At 42.2% G+C, this 19,103-nt stretch overlaps 1 protein-coding gene across 1 annotated transcript; it reads left to right on the top strand.

The window, feature by feature from the left end:
- The first annotated feature begins 5,602 nt into the window (after positions 1-5,602).
- LOC139384381 (alanine aminotransferase 2-like) lies at positions 5,603-18,996 on the top strand. Its single transcript, XM_071129128.1, has 11 exons — positions 5,603-6,278; positions 9,024-9,113; positions 10,190-10,298; positions 10,678-10,811; positions 11,026-11,269; positions 12,877-12,956; positions 13,080-13,216; positions 13,717-13,891; positions 14,013-14,168; positions 14,387-14,499; positions 15,021-18,996. The coding sequence occupies exons 1-11, from the start codon at positions 5,958-5,960 to the stop codon at positions 15,130-15,132; spliced, it is 1,671 nt and encodes a 556-aa protein (XP_070985229.1). The 5' UTR covers positions 5,603-5,957; the 3' UTR covers positions 15,133-18,996.
- The last annotated feature ends 107 nt before the right edge of the window (positions 18,997-19,103 follow it).

The raw sequence follows: 19,103 nt of genomic DNA, 5'->3' as shown, positions 1-19,103 counted from the left end.
CGTAAAACTTATTTCTGCAATACATGAAGTGCAGCTGATCTTGCTCAGACGGACATAAATGATACAAAAGCAATGACCATGCGCACTGAAGTCAATGAGAGAGAGACTTCATTATGCTTTTCCTTTACTATGACGTGGGGCATGCGCGCAACTCAGCCTAAAAAACAGTAGACTACATACAGTAGACTATAAAATGTTCAGCAGAATGCTTGCATTTTTATCCTCTCTACTGAGCATGCGTTACTCTCTCACAGAGTCGGAAAACAGGGCTCAGTTGGAACCAATGATTTATACATACACTAGTGACTAGATGACCAAAGGGGGCGCTGTGTTAAAGCCACCATGCCTCCATTTTGGCACTCACCCACTGTTGTACAAATATTTTGGGAGCAATAGAAATGCATTTATTAATGCCTACATTCGTTTTTGCCACATGTATACTATTACAGATACCTTAATGCATACTTTTAAATTATAGTATTTGAGCTAAGCATAAAAAATGATCAAATATATATTTTTAAATTCCTTAAATAGTTAGATCATTTAGATTACTAATGTTACTGTTCCCAGTACAACAACAAAAATACTTCAATACATGTAATTTTGTCCTTGAAACATTTGCATTCATTCCTATGGAGGGCTGCTCCTACTGGGGAGTACCAATATGGCCGATCTGTGGCTTCAATGCCTCTCAACGGCCATTACATAGCATTTGCGATCCAGGGTTTATTTACATCATTGGTTGGAACATTCGTGGACTATTTGTTAAACCATATTTAATTAGATAAATCAAATGACTATAGCCATCTGAAATTAAATTTATGTGGATGCTAGGCCTTCTTGCATTTCATTAGGGCACATATGCACACATATTGTATTCTATCAACCACATGTGTTTTCAGTGGCTTAGGATTTTATTGATACAATAGACATCCAATGTTTAACATAATGTCTTACTTATTGTGGTAGGCCTACATTGCATGTATTGTGTGTCAGTCCATGCTATTGTGATCTATGTACCTGTATGATGTACATTAAAGATACATGGCAATATAAAAAAATATGTCTGAAAAGCAAAGAGGCTTAATGGTACACATGGCTACATTCCCCTATACAAGGCACTATAGGCTGCCAGCAAGTTTGCTCTGTATTACGATCAGTGAGATACAGCGGTAATAATGGTGACTAAGGCAAAACATGTCTTCGATTTGAAGTCATTTCAACTGAAGTATCACAGTGTACAGTGATGATGAGTAATGGTGTACAAGGTGTACAATTCCCATATGAATATTGCTTGGAAACAAATGCTTCCTGTGGGATAGACTGAAGCTCGACAGTTTTTTTGTGTGACCAAGCTAAATCTCCTTTCTCGTTTGACAGTTTTTGAGTTGTTGTCAGATTAGAATTTGTGTATCATGTACTCACATCTCTGACAAACGTTCCACTAATTTCCTCACTCTCACTTCCTTCGTGCTGCAATGGGCAGGCTCTTGTCTTCCCCCCACAGCTATTTATGCCTCCTCAGCCCTTGCCTAATAAATATTCATGATGAGAAAGGTGAAGAAACAGTTGTCATTTTGTGGAGGATGAGTAGGTATCTCAGATAGGGTGGAGTGAGGCCTAAGAGGGTTTTAGAAATAAGCATCAACCAGTGCGTCTAGCGATGGGTATACAAAGATGACCAGTTTACAGAAGAGAATAAAGTGCAGTATAGAGTGCAGTGATGTGTTCTACAAGGAGCATTGGTGGAAAATCAGATGGCCGAATGGTAAAGAACATCTAGCCGCGCGAGAGCACCCTTACCTGTCAATCTATATGGGTAGGATGGTCATCTGAATCAGGGTTAGTTTGGCAGCTGGGGTGAAAGGGGAGCGATTACCCCGCTCCCCTTTCAAAGCCTGCAGCTTTGATATGTGCTAAGAGAAGGACAGTGTACCGTCTAGCCATACTCCCAAGACTTGTACTCCTCAAGCTCTGAACCCTTAGAGGTAGTAATCACACCAGTGGGAAGAGGGGCATTCTTCTTACCAAACCACATGATCTTTGTTTTGGAGGTGTTCAGAACAAGGTTAAGGGCAGAGAAAGCTTGTTAGACACTAAGAAAGCTTTGTTTTAGAGCGTTTAACACAACATCTGGGGAGGGGCCAGATGAGTAAAAGACTGTATCATCTGCATATAAATGGATGAGAGAGCTTCCTACTGCCTGAGCTATGTTGTTGATGTAAATTGAGAGGTGTGTGGGGCCTAGGATTGAGCCTTGGGGTACACCCTTGGTGACAGGCAGTGGCTGAGACAGCAGATGTCCTGACTTTATATACTGCACTCTTTGAGAGAGGTAGTTAGCAAACCAGGCCAAAGATCCCTCAGAAACACCAATACTACTTGGCCCACAAGAATGGAATAGTCTACCATATCAAAAGCTTTGGTCAAGTAAATGTGATGTTTAAGATTGCAGTGACACATCCATAACCTGAGCGGAAACCAGATTGCATACCAGAGAGAATACAATAGACATCAATAAAGCCAGTCAGTTGATTATTGACAAGTTTTTCCAACACTTTTGATAAACAGGGCAAAATGGAAAGAGTCCTATAACAGTTAGGATCAGCTTGAACTCCCCCTTTAAATAGTGGACGAACCGTGGCTGGCTTCCAAGCAATGGGAACCTCTCCAGAGAGGAAAGACAGGTTAAAAAGGTCAGAGATCGGCTTGGCATTGATAGGAGCAGCAACCTTAAAGAAGAAAGGGTCTAAACCATCTGACCCATATGTTTTTTGGGGGGTCAAGTTTAAGGAGCTCATTTAGCACCTCGGACTCAGTGACCGCCTGCAGGGAGGATTAGTAATAATGGATTAGTAAATAGTTTATTCATCATTTATTAATCATTACTCCCATATTTGTAAATGTTAGTAACCTAGTTATTTACACATTTAAAAACAACTGCCATTTATACTTTATATGTTCAATATATTTCCTTTAACATCCTGCGTTGTGTGCTTATTATTTTACCATGGCAATATGTTCTTGACTATTTTGAGACCTTACCTGACTTGCCTAGATAAATAAAGGTAAAATAAAAAATAAAAAACATTTATAAAGTATTTATTAAGTATATATAGCTCACACTTTACATGAGGCCACGCAAAATGGCTATTATTCATGCTTTATTATGTTGAGTTATTATAAAGTAGCCCTAAAGGCACTGGCAGATTTACCATTAGCAAGAAGAGGCAAATGCCTCAGACCTCACATCATTAAGGGGCCTCATGAGCTTGGCATAATAATAATAAAACAAATATTTAAATCATTTCGGCCTTCCCATCTGCGGTGGAAGGTGGCAGAGCTGCAGTGCTGTTTGTCAGAACAGACGACATCCTAAAAATCGTCACGAAAACATCCGTAGCGTCTGAATAGTTTGGGCTACACACCTCTATGGGAACATGAGACTCTCACAAACATGATATTGTTCTCTGCTTTGCTCTACAGCCCCCACAAGTGTCGGGACTCGGTTTCAACCAATTGCGAATTGAAGGAAAGTTGGCGGGTGCAAAGTGCACTGTTCGGATGCAGGAATTATTTTGAGTGAACGTGCGAAAGTAACCTACTTTTTGAAGTGACATGAATGTGTTCATGGCACATTAAAAAGGTAATGCATTTTTACAGTTAAATTACATGTCTTTACTATGAAACCCATACAAAATAATTGTGCATGCATACACAGGAGGAGCGGGGGTGGGGTCTCAGATTAGCCTCTGCCTGGGGGACTCCAAATCACTAAATCCGCCCCTGCCTAAAGGTTTATATAACAGAGCAGCATACAGTCTTTAAGGTATTTGAAATTATTAAAGTTTTATAATGTTCTCTGACAATATGCCTAGTTGATGTTTCCTGGATTTGAGTTCAGTATACTTAACACGGTATAAATGTTGTTAGTGTTGCTGTCTCACCAGAGTGAACCACTCATGAGTAAAAGTTTAGAGTAAAATCTTTCAATCTGATCCAGCCCTGAGTAACACTGAGGACAGCAATCTGGCACTGAGAACCAACATGTCTGACTGATCAATGGGCTTCCATGCATAGCAAGGGAAACTGTAGTCACTAAACGTGGTCGACGCCTACAGTTGTGTAGGCAATTTCTTTTCTAGCACTTTTTTGACAGGAGTTTCAAGCCTAAACGTCCCTTGTCTGTCACGAAAATGTTGACTTTTGGCAACAATCATATATTGGAGTGAGCATACTCTGCAGGAATTGTCTGTGGCGTTGATGCTTCAGCTGGTTGAAATTTAAGACAGAACATCCGTAGGAAAGTATTGTTAAACCGACTTCAAAACACAGGTCTATGTGTGTGGAAATCAAGATGTGTTTGCTCATGACTGAAGGCTTGTCCACAAGACGGCAGTATCCAACCATGTGTTTACATGGTTTTGCTCATATGCCAGGTGATAGACATTTCAACTTTAGTACCGGCGCTCTAAAAAGTTTGGTAAACAATCCTTTCCTGTGGATATTTTGTCACAAATTTCAAGAAGCTGAAGAACCAACCGCACTAACAACCAGTAGATTGAGTTCAAATGTAATTTTACTTAGCATTCTGGTTTGTAAGGAAAATGTCCACAATTTTGCAGTGCTTTGTTTGAGACTGTATACCAACAATCATACGCAAAGTAGGGATTCACGAGGAATGTAGAACTCTTTAACCTTTTCTGCAGTGTATCTAAAAATGTGACAGTATTATTAGACAATATTATAATGACTGTCTAAAATGTATCCTTATTTTGAGAATTGTATTTCCTTTATTTGAAGAAATTCATTGAGATGCAAAATTATCTTTATTTGAGGCACTCTTTTACTTCACATTATTTGCTTGTGCATTTTCCAGCCAAAGCCATTCTGTTTTTTACTTTGCCCTGAATCCCCATACCGGTAACTGGCTTTGATTGAATATGGCCCAAGGTTATTTGGACAGTTAAGTACACAGTGCAACCATGTGTCCAATAGATGGCACTATCTGCTTTTTGTCCAATCAGCTAACCTCCCATCCCATGTGCTGAGTGTAGTTTGGTTGGATTGATTAAGTGAGTTGCCAAGTGAATGAGTGGGGTACGTTTTATTTTAGAAACAAGTGTGTATGGTCAGAATCAAACAAAATATTAATTATTTGAATAACATTTGGCAATGTATCAAACAAACATAGGGGGTCAAAATACATGTCTAACACTTAGAAATACTTTAGCTTAATTTGATTTAGTGTTCTTGGTACAATTGGCAACAATGGCATGCTCCCAAAAGTGCAAACTCCAAATAAAAAAAAACAAAGCCAACTCAAATACTTTTTGACATATATTCACATTTTGACATGACCCAGACTTGGTATCATATTGACAGGCAGTCCTCACTTTTGATTAGAACAATTCATTTAAAGTCAGTTTTGCAGTGGCTGTCCAGTCCTAGCACTCCAGTATTGAAGGTGTGGGCAATTCAACCCAACCGGGGAAAATTCAAACTTTCTGAACGTTGCAGAAGAAACGTAACCCGTTTGGGTGATATTACTCTAACAATTGAAATACATGTCACATCAGGTGGGGCCATTCTAGCCAATGAGAGGGAAGATACATGTCCGAAGAACAGCGTTTGTTTTTGCCAGGATGTCACGTGTCCTATATCAGTACACCCCTAACAACTACGAAACAAATGTTAGATTAAATAAGCCTCACGTAGCAAATAAGCAATTCCATTTATTTGTAGACCAAATTCGACACTCTCTTTGACTTCTATACTAAAACTCCTCGCTGAGTGAGCGGAAAAACGAAACATCGCCACCTGCTGGAGAAGATACATTTCGTGCCCAGTTATCCCTCTCGCATCGCCTCTTCCTCATATTGCCGTTCTTCAAGTACAGCTAGCATTAATTTCCCTCGTCGTGGTTCAAACTAACCTGCTGCATCGACTTCAACATCATGCATCGACTTCAACACTTGGCAAATAGATCATTGATTGCTGGTGTTTTTGACCAGTCTCCAGCCCGTGTGCGGACAAAGGCTTGGGAGACCGCATGTTTAGTGCAGTCCATACGACTCAAAACACAAGGACCGGTTGAACAGTATGGACTGAAGCGATTCAGTACAGCTGAGGCAACCGTGATTTTGAGAGAGAACGGCAAGATGCGAGAAAAGACTCTGACCATGGACACCCTCAATCCGCAGGTGAAAGCTGTGGAGTACGCTGTGAGAGGACCCATTGTCACGAAGGCTGGGGACATCGAGAGAGGCTTGCAGCAGGTGAAAACACATTGCCCACCACTTTAGCTACATAGCGAGGTGGGGGATCAATGGGTGAGCTTGCTAGCTCATGCTAACCAGCATTTACCGGCAACTAGCTATTTACGTATCCGTAACGTTGGCACATCCTCCACAGCATATTAGCTAGCTAGCTAGTCATGGATATGTGCTCATGCTTTATACTATCAACTAAAATAGCGTATGACAGTTGGGGAAACGGGCAAGTAACGTTAGCTTAGTAGCTAGTTTATCTCGAAGGACAGGTGTAGCGTCTTGGCTCAGTGCTGATACAATGTTGCATCATCATCCTCCAGTCGCGATGCATTCCATCCCGTTGAAACGTCAGGTGTGCGATAAGGAACCAGTCCTGCCTCGTGATTTCCTCAGCCATGGGGGTCCCTCGTGGACGTGGCAGTGATGAGCTTTGACAGAGGGGACCAACAGATAGTGAATTTCTAAATCTACCGTCTGGGATTTTTTCTTAGTTTGATTCTGGCAACGGAACCTCAAGTCTGAATGTTGACTACAATTACATTTGAAGTCGCTCTTTCTGTTGTCTGCGTGGTTGGTCCATTTGCAGGTAGGACTTTCGGACGATCCACAGGAAATAATTATTAACAACGTTTCATAGCACTGGTAGTGCGTTCACATGCCTTGCCGAACATGTAGAGTGCGCATGTTTACATGGTTTTACGGCTGCTCCAGGTGATATAATTCTGAACGCAACTCAAGTGCTTTGAACAGTTGGTCTAATAATACGTTCCTGTGGATGTATTGGCTGAAACTCCTACTCGCAAAAGAACCAACCACGCAGACAACCAGTAGGGTAAACATTTAATTATATTCAAAAATGTTTGACCTGGGAGGACCTTTTCCAGGATCAAACACTCAACAACAACAACACAAAAAGCTCTGACGAAGGCCTTGAGGCCGATACATAAAGATCAATAAAGTACAGTGATACTAGAAAGAGCAGCGGGCGTGGCTTCTATTTTCTCTCATGCTATTCAATTGTTACCATGCACCTGCACCAAATATAGCTCAACTCTGCAAGTACTTACATAATAAAAATTTAAAAAAAAATCGCAATCAAACACTGAAGAATCCCAGAAGGCAAAATCTGATTCCCAGGCAATGATGAGCTTAGCTAGTGAAAGCTCAAACAAAGATACTGAACTAACCCTTCAATCAGTGGCTCAACTGCTACTCATGTACACATTGTGCTGTTTAGCGATGCCTTTAAATTAATATCAGGGCAGAACTTGTGATCCAGACTGTTGTGTGGGGAAGTCGAGGCAAGTTTACTATCATGATGGAGATGAGCAACAGCACAGAGATCCTTTTATTTACATGTAATTCTATGAACGACAAGATCAGTGTACCGGAATTCATTCATTCAGACTAATGCTGTGACTGACCTATAGCCCACACTCCACTTGAACAAAAGTCACCTTCAAATATCTATTCACACTACTCTTCTTTCACTTTAGTCTTGCACTCACTTGTTTCTCTGTCACGTTGGATAAGTTGATTGATGTGTGCCTCGGGCACTGGCAGTTCAACTAATAATAGCCCTGAAACAGGTGCCTTCCTTGGGGTCGGTAGGAGCACGTGATCCTCGTACCACCCTCACAGATACAAGACCACACTAGGGTTGGTCGCTTTGTCATGTCCCCTGCATACTCTTGTCCAAAATATGATTTAGATGTTGGGCCACCACAAGGACATTAACATGAAATGGTAGGCCTACAGCACTTGGGTTAGGCTAATACATCATGTAATGGATGGTGTCAATCAATCACAAATTTGTTTACATCCCTGTTAGTGAGCATTTAATCCATTGTCAAGATAATCCATCCACCTGACAAGAAGCTGATTTAAACAGCACGACCATTACACAGGTGCACCCTGTGCTGGGTACAATAAGGCCATTCTAAAAATGTGCAGTTTTGTCACACAACACAAAGCCACAGATGTCTCAAGTTTTGAGGGAGCATGCATTTGGCATGCTGACTGCAGGAATGTTCACCAGAGCTGTTGCCAGAGAATTTAATGTTTATTTTTCTACCATAACCCGCCTCTGCCTAGTGGTTAGAGCGTTGGGCCAGTAACCGAAAGGTTGCTAGATCAAATCCCCGAGCTGACAAGGTAAAAATCTTATTTTCAATGACGGCCTCGTTCTGCCCCAGAACGACAGATTTGTAGCAAGGCAGTTAACCTACTGTTCCCCGGGTGCCGAAGACCTGGATGTCGATTAAGGCAGCCTCCGCACCTCTGATTCAGAGGGGTTGGGTTAAATGCGGGAGACACATTTCAGTTGAAGGCATTCAGTTGTACAACTGACTAGGTATCCCCCTTTCCAACGTAATTTTAGAGCATTTGTCAGTACGTCAAACCAGCCTCAACCGCATACCACGTGTAACCATGCCAGCCCAGGACCTCCACATCGGGTTTCTTAACCTTTAGGATCGTCTGAGATCAGCCACGGGGCTGATTGGCTGGGCCTGGCTCCCCAGTGTGTCGGCTTGGCTGCGCACCTGCCCAGTCATGTGAAATCCATAGATTAGGACATAATGAAATTATTTCAATCTTCTGATTTCCTTATATGAACTGTAACTCAGCAAAAACTTTGAAATTGTTGCATTTTATATTTTTGTTCAGTATAGTTCTTCATATATGCAGGGATATTTACAAAATTCTAATGTTCTCTCAACATGTATCTAAATGCACCTTTCTTCCCTCCAGGGTCAGAAACATCCCTTCACTGAGGTCATCAAAGCCAACATTGGAGATTCACATGCCATGGGGCAGAAGCCAATCACGTTTCTCCGTCAGGTGAGTGGCAGGGATGTGTCAGGAAAAGTGTGGTCTTGCGAAGTCATATTTATATCACCTGTCCTACCACTATAACCACAACAAGGTGAAATAGACTTCAAATAGTATTCTGGCAGTACGGCTATCTGTTTATTCCCAGTTACTAAGTCAGTCATCCTTGGCTGGGAATCAGTTTGGCCGATGAGGCTGCACATCGACACATCGTTTGTTTAGGCTACTATTTGCACTCTGAAACATTAGAGGAGCGTCCTCGGCTCATGGAGAGGTTGGAAACGGGATCACCTTTATTAATACTTAATAATACAGTAATCTCTTAACAGCAGCATAAAATGTGTTATCTATCTATCTGGTATTTTAGAAGAAATGCCTCTAAAAACTACTTACTGTTGTATTTCACCCAGCAAATGTGTATTGGATTGGCTAACTGGGCATGGGCAGAGTGTGGGGTGTTCTGGTCTCTCCTAGTGAAAGTGCACATTCCAGAGATGGGTCAAAATTATGTCCAGTCTTGTGCTCCACATTGTTATAACAATCACCTAGGGCTGGGTGATATTGAATTCATTTGAATTTATGGTTTTGCGTTATCTTCCAAATGCCTATATCTCAATCTATTTATTTTCATATTTTTTTATGAGCGTTAATGTCTGCTTATTCTCATGTTGTCTTTTTGGTCTCGTCTCATTTGCTCCTTCTGTGCTGTGTGCAATGACTTGTAAGCTGTGCACCTTCCAATATACACACACACACACACACACACCAAGCCCCTCCCCCTGCCACTCACAACAACAAAGATGAGCGATCACTCCTTCCTTTCTGACAAGCGGATTCAGACAGAATTAGTCAATATAACCTTACCGTGAAATACTTACTTAGGAGCCCTTTACCAACATTACAGAGTTTTTTTTTTTTTTTTCTTCCTTCTTTTTTTTTTCTCCTGCTGGCTCACCTGGGTGGGATGCTTATATAAGGCTATTTACATAATATGTCAAATAAATTGGCATATTAAATTGTGAAGGTGTCTGTGTGTCTTGATGTGGTTGAAGTTAACATGGAACACCTCCTGTCTGTATGTTCAGGTGGTGGCTCTCTGCTCATTCCCAGAGCTGTTGAACAGCCCTAGTTTCCCAGAGGATGCCAAACAACGTGCCCGTCGCATCCTACAGGGCTGCGGGGGACAGAGCTTGGGTGTGTACAGTATGCCTGTCTGACTGCGCTGCACTCACATTCCTGTGTTGAAATATAGCCTAATAATATAGCTTTAAATGCTGACCCAAGTGGGAGCTTTGGCCTTCTGTGCACTGTTGATTAAGTTCTAATGATGCTGTGGCCTGAGAAATGCAGAACCTAGCAGTGTTTTGGTTACAACAATATGCTTTTGAAACATTATTTCTGTGGCATACCGTTGCTGCAAGATATGGCTAATAGTTTATTTGAAACTGCGTTGTACGGTGGAGCTAGAAAGTGTATGCAAGTTGAAGTTATCTAAGCTCTCATTTATTTCCTGAAACAGAACATGAAAATACAATCCAGAGTTGATACCATATTGTGTGTGTTTCAACTCCAGGGTCGTACAGTGCCAGCCAGGGAGTGGACTGTATTCGGCAGGACGTTGCTGTCTACATAGAGCAACGGGATAAGGGCGTGCCTGCCGACTGGGACAATATTTACCTAACCACCGGAGCTAGTGATGGCATCGTGGTACGTCTTTAGTTCTCAATAATCCTCTTACAAACAAAAGGGTGTTAGTTGGTATTTGTTTAATCTGAGCAGTCACTGAAAGTTCATTGGATTTATTCGGTATTTTCATGTTTTTGACAGTGAGTTATTTCTCTTATAACGAATATCGTTTTAATTCCGTATGCTTTCCTACTAGTTGTTGATGTTGTGAAACGATATTCTCATCTGACCGTAGAGCATCTTGAAAATGCTGGTGTCGGGCCAGGGCCGGTCCAGGAGTGGTGTGATGATCCCCATCCCTCAGTACCCCCTGTACTCTGCAGCCATCTCTGAGTTGGAGGCCGTTCAGATCAACTACTACCTGGACGAGGACAACTGCTGGGCCCTGGATATCAACGAGCTCCACAGAGCCTACCAGGCTGCCAAGGAGCACTGTCACCCCAGAGTCATCTGCATCATCAATCCAGGCAACCCTACCGGTGGGTCTCACCAGCCAGAACAATGAGATTAGGCTCCTTATGTAATGTGGCTGTCCAGTGTTCAACACATCTAATACCAGTATCACACACATCTAATACCAGTATCACACACATCCAAGACCAGTATCCACCACATCCAATACCAGTATCCAAGACCAGTATCCACCACATCCAAGACCAGTATCCACCACATCCAAGACCAGTATCCACCACATCCAAGACCAGTATCACACCCATCCAAGACCAGTATCCAAGACCAGTATCTACCACATCCAAGACCAGTATCCAAGACCAGTATCCACCACATCCAAGACCAGTATCCACCACATCCAAGACCAGTATCCACCACATCCAAGACCAGTATCCACCACATCCAAGACCAGTATCCACCACATCCAAGACCAGTATCCACCACATCCAAGACCAGTATCCACCATATCCAAGACCAGTATCCACCACATCCAAGACCAGTATAACACACATCCAAGACCAGTATCCACCACATCCAAGACCAGTATCCAAGACCAGTATCCACCACATCCAAGACCAGTATCCAATACCAGTATCCACCACATCCAAGACCAGTATCCAAGACCAGTATCCACCACATCCAAGACCAGTATCCACCACATCCAAGACCAGTATCCAACATATCCAAGACCAGTATCCAAGACCAATATCCACCACATCCAAGACCAGTATCCACCACATCCAAGACTAGTATAACACACATCCAAGACCAGTATAACACACATCCAAGACCAGTATCCACCACATCCAAGACCAGTATCCAACATATCCAAGCATGAGCATCTCACATCTATATGTTGCAAATGTTTCCCATGTCCCATAAGGCCAGTAAACATGATGATTATCTTTTAAGAGGTAGCTATGTTGATACTGTACAACCATTGAAACAAGCAACTAGGCCAAGGGTCATGATGTCATGTTGTGTAAGATATTATATGTGGAACCCCCTCTACTCTGCTGTGTCATATGTAGGGTAGCTGATGGGTGTTTATAGCCTGCATAGGAAACCGGATCAGTCTTCATCAGCTGACATTAGGGTAAAGGAATCTGACTCCCTCTTACATAGCTGTAACATAACTCGGTAAAGCTGTAACTTAATAGTCGGCCTGACACCTAAGTCTTCCTGACTTCAGAGTCTGGAAAGGCTCCACTGTTGTAGGCAAGATGTGTTGATAATGAAGGAGGCTGTGTTATTTTTCTCTTTCTGATTGGTTCTCCCCTTTCTCACTCAAACAGTCACATTAACAGCCACACAATCAAAGCCCAAGCCAACTTCTGTGTGAATAATGCACTAACAATGGGCTCCTGTCCACACCAGTGTGTCACAGTTCTCCCTCGCTGTGTACCACGTGAATCGTGTCCGCCAGGCTAGTAACCGTTCGTGAGGCAATACTGTGGTCCTCTGGTTTCCAGCGGCCTCCATAGTACAGTACATTCTGTCTTTTGTAATCATGGTGTCCCCTGTACAGATGGAAGGCACATGTAGAGTTGCTCATGTTCTCAATTCCAGCACCTGTGGTGACCGCTCTCCCTCCCTCTCCCCCTTCTCTCCTTTCTTTCTCTCTGGCAATATTCAGGTCAAGTGCAGAGTAGGAAGTGCATCGAGGACGTCCTCCACTTTGCATACGAGGAGAATCTGTTTGTTATGTCCGATGAGGTAATTATTTGCTACCATAGTGTATTGAACTGAATGGACACAGACTATTTCTAGACTTTTCCAGTCCTATGAGAAGTATCAATTCTCAGTTGATGTAATCCTCTTGTGTGTGTGTGTGTCCAGGTGTATCAGGACAACGTGTACTCACCAGACCTTCAGTTCCACTCCTTTAAGAAGGTGCTCTATGAGATGGGCCCAGAGTACTTCAACACTGTCGAGCTGGCCTCATTTCACTCCACCTCCAAAGGATACTCAGGAGAGTGAGTATTCACATCCACGTGCCCCTCGCACGGGGTCACTATTTCCCTCAAAGTACCCTTAAAACACCACACGCTGTCTGTGCTCACTCTGAATTCTCTGTCTGACCCCCATAAGTAGTCACTGACGTACATTACACTTTCCTATGTATCCGTAACCGGCTGTCCAGCTCTTATAGCCCCTCAGTCTCATGTGTTTGATCTACAAGAACACTATAAAATGTTAGCCGTGTTGCCTTTGCGCGACAGATCTGCTCTCTGCTTTAGCCAACTCCTCTGATTTGCGTTGTCGTGCTTGTGTAAACGTCAGACGGGTTGGCTAAAATCACAACGCGGACTACCAGGCCCACAGAGAAACGACGCCCTTTGCATGCAGACTGACTGGCTCATCAGATTGTCCTTGCCATGGTTTTGATCTAGGATAAAGTCCCGTTTGGTTCTATTGCGTGTGACTGTGTCCCCAACACTAACGCTCCCCTCTCCTCGGTCCTCCTCCCCTGCAGGTGTGGGTTCAGAGGGGGATATATGGAGGTTCTCAACCTCGACCTGGAGGTCAAGGCCCAGCTGGTGAAGCTGCTCTCTGTGAGGCTGTGTCCCCCTGTCTCTGGACAGGCTGCCATGGATGTCATCGTCAACCCTCCTCTGCCACACGAACCCTCCTACCTCCAGTTCCACAAGGTCTGTCACTCATGTTCGGGGGGCAGGCAATGCTCTAGGTTTAATTTGTTAGTGTTCAGTTTCGATTGTCATCCAAGACCCATGTCTGACCTCTGTGTTGTGTATGCGTGTTGTCTTTCAGGAGAAGAGCGCTGTGCTTGGAGCTCTGGCTGAGAAGGCCCAGGTGACCGAGCAGACCCTCAACACGGTGCCTGGGATCAAATGTAACCCTGTGCAGGGAGCCATGTACGCCTTCCCACGCATTTTCATACCCCCACGAGCTGTGGAGGAGGCGAAGGTCTGTTCACCTAACACCCATTGAGAAACCTGCTGAAATGTGATTCCACTCTACTCCCATTTGTCCATTAGTGAATTTGTCACTTCTTAGCTCACTCATAAAACTTGCGTGGTGTAGGTACTGTGCAGCTGACCACAAATTGGCATCGGTATATAATTGTATGCCTCCACACCTGAAACTAGAAAAACAGGTTTGTAGACTTTGTCTCTCTTTTGCAGTCCCTGGGAATGTCTCCTGACATGATGTACTGTCTGAGACTGCTTGAGGAGACTGGCATCTGCCTTGTTCCAGGCAGTGGCTTCGGCCAGAGGGAAGGGACCTATCACTTCAGGTAACTGTTCAACTAGCAGAAACATTGCTGACCATCATACATTTATAGAGACATAAGAATTTAGAGAAGCCTTTCATGAAGATTGTCTGTGACGACAGTGTTTTGTTTGTCCTAATACACCAGTTGTATTCAAATCAAATTGTGACAGTAGCTAGTGAGTTACATTGAAGCATTGTAACCTAACCATTACAGTGCCACATCTACCAGGCTCAAATTGTTCGGCAGTGACATCTCGCTTGCATAAGTAAACTAAAAAGATTTAACTGAGCTGGAAATTGCAAATATTACACTAGTCGGAGAGGAGCTAACTGAATAGCTGGCCTCCATTCATTCCAGCTCTATTTTTATATCTTACAGATGCTGTGTTTACTTTGCATTGATATCTTCCTTCCTGTCTGTCTTTTGCCCGCTAAGGAATCTCTCATGGACAGATTTACGTGTAGCAACATTCGTGAGATTTTTTACTTCTTGCGTAACCGAGATTACCTGCTAAATTGTTTTTACATATGATTTCCCCCTAGAATGACCATTCTGCCCACGACAGAGAAGCTGAAGGTGCTCCTGGAGAAGCTCCGGGATTTCCACATCAAGTTTCTGAAGGAGTACGCGTCACTGGAGGAACCAAAGAGATGAGAGTCCAGAGGATGACACTCGGGACTCACTAGAACAGTTCAGATAGTCCCCGTTTGAGAACGTTTAACACGCGTAACAAAAACAGCGTTTACGGAGGTATCGACTAACGCTCATGTAAAGAAAGTAACCCCTTTTTTAACTATACTAGTGTAACCTATGATTGCTTGACGTTTTATCTGATTTTAGGAACAGTACTTGTGTTTTTAAGAGACATTGTGCCTTTGTCAGACGAGGTAAAAGTGTGGGGAGAAACAATGCCGTCTGTACAGAGATGTTAAAGGGGCAATCTGCAGTTGCCACAAACATTTTAGGGCTTCTAAATGAAATTGTAAATCGATGTACCCATTTGATTCTTGAAGAATACAACTTGGGCATGCCTCATAAGCTGTCGTACCCGATCAGAACCCAAAATATAAGCATCGTAAATGTAAACAAACACTATATAGCCTTAACATGGTTAAAACTGTAATGTTGATATCATGGATGATCAGTCCTTGCATCCATAGCTCTGGCTATGAATTTGGTTACAATTCTCCAATCCCATCCCTCAGATTTTTATTGAAACTGGCAGTGAGGACGTTTTATTGTAACTACAACTGATTGCCCCTTTAACACTAAAGCAATGTACTTTGTGATGTACTCAAAGGTGCTCTATTATAGAGGACGCACTGGGAAATGGGACACAATGTTCTGATGACATTTTCTCTAGCACTCCATTTACTTGTTTTTGTGCCCGAGAAGTTTACACTGTTTTGTATTTTCTATCCGTCTTGAGTCTTTTCTGTCTCCTTAAGAGGCATTTTGTGTGAGAGCTCGACGCAATGGGGCACTGTAAAGTGCAAATATTATCTTAGAACCAGCTGTACCTTTTTCAGTGTGCCAAATGGAACAGGGGTTGTTTATGTAGGTCATGGACTCCGGGACAATGAGTGCTGCTACATCAGCTCTTGTCCAAAACCCATTTCTAACATAACATCCTATCAGTCCAAGTCATACAGCTTTGAGCCTGCGTAGCTTCCTGTTGGGCACATGTTTACCCACACAGTACGTGTCTCGCGTGACACTGATCTGAGGTGTCTGTTGCACTTGGATCATTTTTTTTTTTTTTTTGGGAGGGTGAATGTCTGTACTCTCGGGTGCCTAGTTGGAAGGAAATGCAGTTGTTTTGTGTGCTACTAATTGAAGAGTTAAGGGAAATGTAGGTTCTGGTAATTCTGTATATCGGCCTTGTCCCCATATTAGGCTATTTATTGCATAGATTGTTTACGCTTTTTACTGACGGTGGCTTTATGGCTGTCACTCACATTTGTATCACAACTGAGAAAGGGAGTACGGTTACATCTCAGATGGTGGGTTGAATGCACTTTGTTTTTTTGTTTGTAAAATGTTTGTGGGAAACCTTCTGCCCATATCTATCTTTCTGCAAACTGCAGGAAATGTCATTGTGAAGTGAAACACTACAATTTCATTTTTTGTAGGTGGGAGATGAGCGCAGTGACCCACATAAGGCTGTCTAAAAGCTTCAGTTAAACCAATGAATTCGGGCAACTTTTATTCTGACACCAAAACATCTCATTTCTATTTTTGTATGTAATTTAATGCTGAATGACCTTGGCAGCCATTCGATGTATGAAACTCGACTGACCTCAAAACATGAATTGTTTTTAACCATTTGACAGCAATGAGGTGCCTTCAATGGCGACAAGCTATAATTTACATTGAGTGGCTTTTGAGAATGTCAGCAAATTCATATTTTATGAATGATTTTTTTTTAAAAATTCTGCTATATGTTTGTTTTCATTTGTTTGCCTGGTTTGTATTCATCATTCTTCATGAGCTGAAAGTTAACTGCAACTGGAAAAGGTTTTGGGTTCAACATCAATGTGCATATAAATATAATTTGAAGTCGGAAGTTTACATACCGTAGCCAAATTTTAAACTTAGTTTCACAATTCCTGACATTTAATCCTAGTAAAAATTCCCTGTCTTAGGTCAGTTAAGATCACCACTTTATTTTAAGAATGTGAAATGTCAGAGTAATAGTAGAGGGAATGATTTATTCCCAGTGGGTCAGAAGTTTACATACACTCAATTAGTATGCATTGCCTTTAAATTGTTAATTTTAGCCCATTCCTCCTGACAGAGCTGGTGTAACGGAGTCAGGTTTGTAGGCCTCCTTGCTCGCACACACTTTTTCAGTTCTGCCCACACATTTTCTAAAGGATTGAGGTCAGTTCTTTGTGATGGCCACTCCAATACCTTGACTTTGTTGTCCTTAAGCCATTTTGCCACAACTTTGGAAGTATGCTTGGGGTCATTGTCCATTTGGAAGACCCATTTGCAACCATGCTTTAACTTCCTGACTGATGTCTTGAGATGTTGCTTCAATATATCCACATAATTTTCTTCCACAAAATAGATGGCATCATGAGGAAGTGCACCAGTTCCTCCTGCAGCAAAGCACCCCCACAACATGATGCTGCCAACCCCCATGCTTCTCGGTTGGGATGGTGTTCTTCGGCTTGTAAGCCTCCCCCTTTTTCCTCTAAACATAACAATGGTCATTATGGCCAAACAGTTCTGTTTTAAGTTTCATCGGACCAGAGGACATTTCCCCAAAAAGTACGATCTTTGTCCCCACGTGCAGTTGCAAACCGTAGTCTGGCTTTTTTATGGCGGTTTTGGAGCAGTGGTTTCTACCTTGCTGAGCAGCCTTTAAGGTTATGTCGATATAGGACTCGTTTTACTGTGGCTATAGATACTTCTGTACCGGTTTCCTCCAGCATCTTCACATGGTCCTTTGCTGCTGTTCTGGGATTGATTTGCACTTTTCGCACCGAAGTACGTTCATCTCAAGGAGACCGAACCCATCTCCTTCCTGAGCGGTATGACAGCTGCATGGTCCCATGGTGTTTATACTTGTGTACTATTGTTTGTACAGATGAACGTGGTACCTTCAGGCATTTGGATGAACCAAACTTGTGGAGGTCTACAATTTTTGTTTCTGAGGTCTTGGCTGATTTCTTTTGATTTTCCCATGATGTCAAGCAAAGAGGCACTGAGTTTGAAGGTAGGCCTTGAAATACATCTACAGGTACACCTCCTATTGACTCAAATTAGGTCAATTAGCCTATCAGAAGCTTCAAAGCCATGACATAGTTGTCTGGAATTTTCCAAGCTGTTTAAAGACACAGTCAACTTAGTGTATGTAATTTCTGACCCACTGGAATTGTGATACAGTGAATTATAAGTGAAATAATCTGTAAACAATTGTTGGAAAAATTACTTGTGTCATGCACAAAGTAGATGTCCTAACTGACTTGCCAAAAATATAGTTTGTTAACAAGAAATGTGTGGAGTGGTTGAAAAACGAGTTTTAATGACTCCAACCTAAGTGTATGTAAACTTCCGACTTTAACTGTCGTTTCTAACTGAAATAAGGCTGTTAACCCCTGTTTTTCCTTGTTTTGGATATGCATAATTTTTTTCATAATTCCAGATTTGCATTTTTTATTTGTTTTGTACAATAAATACTTTTGAGATCCATTTTGAGAGATGATTAAATATAATTTGTCTGAAACGAAGGATGCATTTACACAGGCAGCCCAATACTGATATTTTTTATCTGTAAAAAGAGATGTGATTAGTCAAAAGACCAATTAGTGGGAAAAAAGATCAGAATTGGGCTGCATGTGTAAACGCATAAATGGTCTCTGAAGATGTATCCAGAGATTCAGTTTCATGCGATATGAATTTAATTTAATGATTGTACTTGGGGAAACTACTGAATCTAATGTTTTGCCATTTACCCAAACATCAAAAACTACAATGACACAGTTCAACAATAAACAGTCTACCATCTAATACAGGAGGACAATTCACTCTCCACCAGTCATTGAATACCTGCATGTCACACTTCCACCGAAGAGAACACCAGCTTTCCAGTACTGAGTGCTGAACTGTTGGTAGAT

This window comes from Oncorhynchus clarkii, chromosome 26 (genome assembly GCF_045791955.1).
Source record: "Oncorhynchus clarkii lewisi isolate Uvic-CL-2024 chromosome 26, UVic_Ocla_1.0, whole genome shotgun sequence".
Lineage (NCBI taxonomy): Eukaryota > Metazoa > Chordata > Actinopteri > Salmoniformes > Salmonidae > Oncorhynchus > Oncorhynchus clarkii.
Note: the sequence above shows the minus strand (reverse complement) of the source record. Positions and strands in the feature narration are given on the sequence as shown.